At 43.1% G+C, this 5867-nt stretch overlaps 1 protein-coding gene across 1 annotated transcript; it reads right to left on the bottom strand.

Moving 5' to 3' along the window:
* Positions 1–898: 898 nt before the first annotated feature.
* LOC115232045 (putative protein TPRXL) lies at positions 899–2064 on the bottom strand (the record flags this gene model as incomplete). The annotated part of the gene is made up of 2 exons (XM_029801923.1): positions 899–1155; positions 1490–2064. Coding segments are annotated over 2 exons (832 nt in total), but the record flags the coding sequence as incomplete, so codon positions are not given.
* Positions 2065–5867: the final 3803 nt, after the last annotated feature.

The raw sequence follows: 5867 nt of genomic DNA, 5'->3' as shown, positions 1-5867 counted from the left end.
GATCCCAGTACGCAACTGCTACTAAATTTATCGACCCCGGCGGAATTTGAACTCAGAACGTAAAGAGAGACGAAACACCGCTAAGCATTTCGCCCGGCGTGCTAACCTTTCTTTTCTGCTCTAGTCACAAGACCTGAAATCTGAAGTGGGGAGGCGGCCAGTCGATCTGATCGACCCCAGTACGCAAGCGGTACTTAATTTATCGACCCCGAAAGGATGAAAAGTAAACTCGACCTCGGCGGAATTTGAACTCAGAACGTAAAGACAGACGAAACACCGCTAAGCATTTCACGCGGCGTGTTAACCATTCTTTTCTGTTCTTGTTACAAGATCTGAAATTTTGGGGAGAGGGGCTAGTCGATTGGATCGACCCCAGTACGCAACTGGTACTTAATTTATCGACCCCGAAAGGATGAACGGCAAAGTCGCCCACAGCAGAATTTGAACTCAGAACGGACGAAGCATTTCGCCCGGCGTGCTAACCTTTCTGCCAACTCGCCGCCTTGAGCTTCTAATATTAAAGGAATTAATCGATTTCGAAATCCTCGCTATAAAAGGTATGACTATCAAGAACATAATTGTTTCTAAGTAAATTAATTGCTTCCGATAAATATCAAAAAAGACGTATTCTCCCCCACTTTACCTTTTAAGCTGCAACAAAGGAAAAATCACCTGCTATTAATAAACAATAATCTTTGAGACAACCAGCGACGATAGACTAAAGTCGGCGGAAAATCAATTCAGCAGGTGATAAGCATTTAGAGTTTTCGATTATATGTAACGATTACAGGTAAGTTCACCGCCATCAATTCACCGTGAAAAAAGAAAGATGACCATGGGGAAAGTTCACCGAGAAAATATATCCATAGCATCTCACCATTCATAGTTAAAATCTATTTTATAGAAATATAACAAAACGGTGAACCGATGACGGTGAACTTTCTCTGCGGTTGATTGATGACGGTGAACTTTCTCTGCGGTTGATTGATGACGGTGAACTTTCTCTGCGGTTGATTGATGACGGTGAACTTTCTCTGCGGTTGATTGATGACGGTGAACATTCATTACGGTTGATTGATGACGGTGAAATTTTCACTGCGGCTGATTGATGACGGTGAACTTTCTCTGTGGTTGATTGATGACGGTAAACTTTCTCTGCGGTTGATTGATGACGGTGAACATTCATTACGGTTGATTGATGACGGGGAACTTTCTCTGCGGTTGATTGATGACGGTGAACATTCATTACGGTTGATTGATGACGGTGAAATTTTCACTGCGGCTGATTGATGACGATGAACTTTCTCTGCGGTTGATTGATGACAGTGAACTTTCTCTGTGGTTGATTGATGACGGTGAACTTTCTCTGCGGTTGATTAATGACGGTGAACTTTCTCTGCGGTTGATTGATGACGGTGAACTTTCTCTGCGGTTGATTGATTGATGACGGTGAACTTTCTCTGTGGTTGATTGATTGATGACGGTGAACTTTCTCTGTGGTTGATTGATGACGGTGAACTTTCTCTGCGGTTGATTAATGACGGTGAACTTTCTCTGCGGTTGATTGATGACGGTGAACTTTCTCTGCGGTTGATTGATGACGGTGAACTTTCTCTGCGGTTGATTGATGACGGTGAACGTTCTCTGCGGTTGATTAATGATGGTGAACTTTCTCTGCGGTTGATTGATGACGGTGAACTTTCTCTGTGGTTGATTGATGACGATGAATTTTCTCTGCGGTTGATTGATAACGGTAAACTTTCTCTGTGGTTGATTGATGACGGGGAATTTTCTCTGCGGTTGATTGATGACGGTGAACGTTCTCTGCGGTTGATTAATGACGGTGAGCTTTCTCTGCGGTTGATTGATGACGGTGAACTTTCTCTGTGGTTGATTGGAGACGGTGAACTTTCTCTGTGGTTGATTGATGACGGGGAATTTTCTCTGCGGTTGATTGATGACGGTGAACGTTCTCTGCGGTTGATTAATGACGGTGAGCTTTCTCTGCGGTTGATTGATGACGGTGAACTTTCTCTGTGGTTGATTGATGACGGTGAACTTTCTCTGTGGTTGATTGGAGACGGTGAACTTCTAGCCTACTGAATCGACCCCTGTATATTTTTTGGTTTCATTCCTGGTACTTATTTTGTCGCTTTCTTATGCCGAAGCGCTAGGTTGCGGGCATGTAAACATTCCAACACCAATTGTCAATCAGTGGACGTGGTGGTGGTGGTGGTAGTGGCGGTGGGGGGTGGGGCAAATACTGACACAACGACACATTCATACATGCATGCATGCATACATACATATGTACTTTAATTAAATCTGTAAAACTCTTCACAAAGCTGTATATAGATATATAATATATATATATATATATGGCGGGCGTCTTTCACTCTCCATCTACCAAATCCACTTACAAGGCTTTGATCGGACCGAAGCCATAGTAGAAGACACTTCCCCAAGGTGCCTCGTAGCGATGTTGAACCTGGCACCGTGATCTTTTCAGAACAGCGGCGAGCTATGCCTCCGCCGAGAGGTGTCAGAAAAGTTACCACATGGATAACTGGCTTGTGGCGGCCAAGCGTTCGCAGCGACGTCGCTTTTTGATCCTTCAATGTCGGCTCTTCCTATCATTGCGAAGCAAGGTTCTTACCACACTGCCATGCCTTCGCCTGTTAACCCAGATCTGGGAGAAGGAAATATCGAAGTGAAACCTCTCGAAAGAGCTGTTCTTCACTCCTGCTCCAGAGCGTCGGCTGCGGGGTCATTCCGAAAAGCTCTACCTGCGACGATTTCATCTCAATCGAAGGAGAGGAGCTTTCTCCGTCCGGGTTGCGGATCCGTGGAACAAGCTGCCAGACGAGATGGTAAAGATGCCGACGACCGCTTTGTTCAAAGCCTCCCTGGACCTCAAGTGGCCTGAACTCTTTACATGAACACCACCCTGTACTTAACTCCATGTCCCCCTACATGGCCTTGCTATTTGCTTTTGAGCCAAATTAACTAACTAACTAACTAACATACGCACTGAAAAGGAGAAAGCACCAAATTATTAAAACGATCATTGAAAAAACAGGTTGGGTGTATGACATCATAGACAGGATTCAGGATGGTCACATGATTGCGCACGTGACCATAAATGTAAGATGCCAATAGCCTTTGGTGGCAATGATGTACAAGATAGGTTTCAATTGTAATCAGTGTTATTGGTATTGCAATTTTAATTAAAGTAATTATAATTACGCTTAGTGTTATATTACAATTACAATTAAAGTTATTGTCAGGGTTATAGCAATTAATACTAATGGCATTGTAATTAAAATCTGTGTCCAGGTGGTGAGCTGGCAGAATAGTTAACACGCCGGGTAAAATGCTTTGCGGCATTTCGTCCGTTTTTATGTTCTGAGTTCAAATTCCGCCGAGGTCGACTTTACCTTTCATCATTTCGGGGGCCGATAAATTAATCACCAGTTGAACACTGGGGTCAATATAATCAACTTGACCCTTACCCAAATCTGTTGGCCCAAATTTTAAAATCATTATAATTAAAGTCAGTGTCCAGACGGCGAGCTGGCAGAATCGTTAGTCCGCCGGGTGAAATGCTTTGCGCCATTTCGTTAGTATTTACGTTCCGAGTTCAAATTCTACTGAGGTCGACTTTTCCTTTCATGCTTTTGTAGTCGATAAATCAGTACCGGTTGAACCCTGGGATCGATGAAATCGACTAGATAATCCGTATTTTCACATTAGCTGTCAGAAAGACCTAGGCGACAGGCACTTGCGCTAGAGTCATGACCAAGTCCACAAACCTGTTGTAAAGATAATTCGAGCTGTGAGCTTAACCTCTTCAAGTCTACTATAAATGGCGTAAGACTGAGAGCGGCATGTTATCCTGCGAAAGCAGCTGAACTACCCAGAAGCTAATCGGCTCAACAGTGCTAAGTCCAGACAAGGTAATGATCGCGGAAGCATCGAAGCAGGTGTTTCTGTTAGAAATCTGTCTCCCTGGAAAGACCGTCCTGAGGCGGTCTTTCGAGTGAAAGAGGATGAAGTATGCTGCGCTGGTGAAATTTTATTGGCAGACATGACTGTCAAATAAATAGTCGACATCGCTGATATTAATAGATGCATCACTGTTTTAGTCGAATGAAGAGACCCTGGTACTTAGTTATTTTCAGTTTGGTACTTGATTTGTTATTTCTTTCAACGGGGTTATGAGGAAGAAAATAAACCAGCAACGGTTGTGAAACGGTTGTGGGGGCAAAGCCAAACAAAGACACATGCACCCACACATATATCTGTGTGTGTGAGTGTGTATATCTATATATACATGCACACACATATATAATAGTGAAGGCACGTGGCTTAGTGGTTAGAGCATTCGGCTCACGAATCGTAAGGTCGTGAGTTCAATTCCAGGCGACACGTTGTGTCCTTGGGCGAGACACTTTATTTCTCGTTGTTCCAATCCACTCAGCTGGCAAAAACGGGTAGTGTCTGTATTTCAAAGTGGTCGGTCTTGTCACACTCTATCATAAGCCGGCTTATATATCTACGACACGCCAACAGGCTTTCTTTAAGATCCGGGCTGCCAAATCCACTCACTTGGGTTTGGTCGGCTCGGGGATATAGTAAGAGATACTTGCCCAAGATGCTACGCAGAGAAACTGAAACAGAAGCCATGTAGTTTGGAAGTATACTTCTTACAACATAGCCACGCCTGCAGATCTATCTATCTATCTATCTATCTATCTATCTATCTATCTATCTATCTATCTATCTATCTATCTATCTATCTATCTATCTATCTATCTATCTATCTATCTATCTCTATCATCTCTCTGACGGATGTGATGTCGTTTCAGCTCCGAAGGTAATCATTTATTTTGACCATTTAAAAGTGTATATTGACAAACATTTTGTGCTTAAAAGTTGTACAACAACATCCACTGTAAACCTTTGATAAATATCTACACAAAATTTTGCCCCTTGTGGGCAAAATTTAAAAGAAAAAAAATCTCATAGCCTTCGTGGTTTCATTTAGCCCCTTTTATTTCCAAAATGGCACTGGTCACCACGAGGCTGAGGTGCAAGTCAACCGTGACGCAGAGGCAGAAAAACAGGATGCTCTGTTAGCATACGCTGAACCTGACAACTCCGCCACCATCAACATCGACAACAGCAACAAATACAAAACAAAGGTCGCAAGGCCAAGCACCGTCAACACCATCAGTGAGTCCACCACCACCACCAACACCGACAACAACACCATGGCAGAATCTGCTACTAAAACTGCTATCCCTACTAAAGACGTCGCCACCAATAACAATACCAACATCACCATCACCGCCACCAAAGACCGTGCCGTCAATGCTACTAATACTACTAACACCACCGCCGTCACCAAGAACGACAATAACAACAACAACAACAACAACAACAACAACAACAACAACAACGACGACGACGACAACAACAATTCCCTTCAACCACTGCTCACTCCATCACCAACAAGTGAAAAAATAACGACGACAAGCAACGAAATGCCGAAATTTTGCGCTAATGCAGGACTAAATTACGCAGGCAATTTTCCACCCCTTGCTAGTTGCATAATCAGCAACCACAAACCTACACCCACACCCCTGCCATCAACATCAACAGTAACACAATAACAAAGCAACAACAAACTTCGCCGAGGCGATAAAAGAAAAGGTAACAAAAGTTTCGTTTACTACACACAACAGATTAAAGATTGCAGAAACCTTATTACAAATCAAAACGGAAAAACTCTTCTACACATACCTCAGCACATACTGAATGAGGAGAAAAAAAAGACAATTGTATATAAAATCACAAATAAAAAA

Source organism: Octopus sinensis, unplaced genomic scaffold, assembly GCF_006345805.1.
Source record: "Octopus sinensis unplaced genomic scaffold, ASM634580v1 Contig19186, whole genome shotgun sequence".
Lineage (NCBI taxonomy): Eukaryota > Metazoa > Mollusca > Cephalopoda > Octopoda > Octopodidae > Octopus > Octopus sinensis.
Note: the sequence above shows the minus strand (reverse complement) of the source record. Positions and strands in the feature narration are given on the sequence as shown.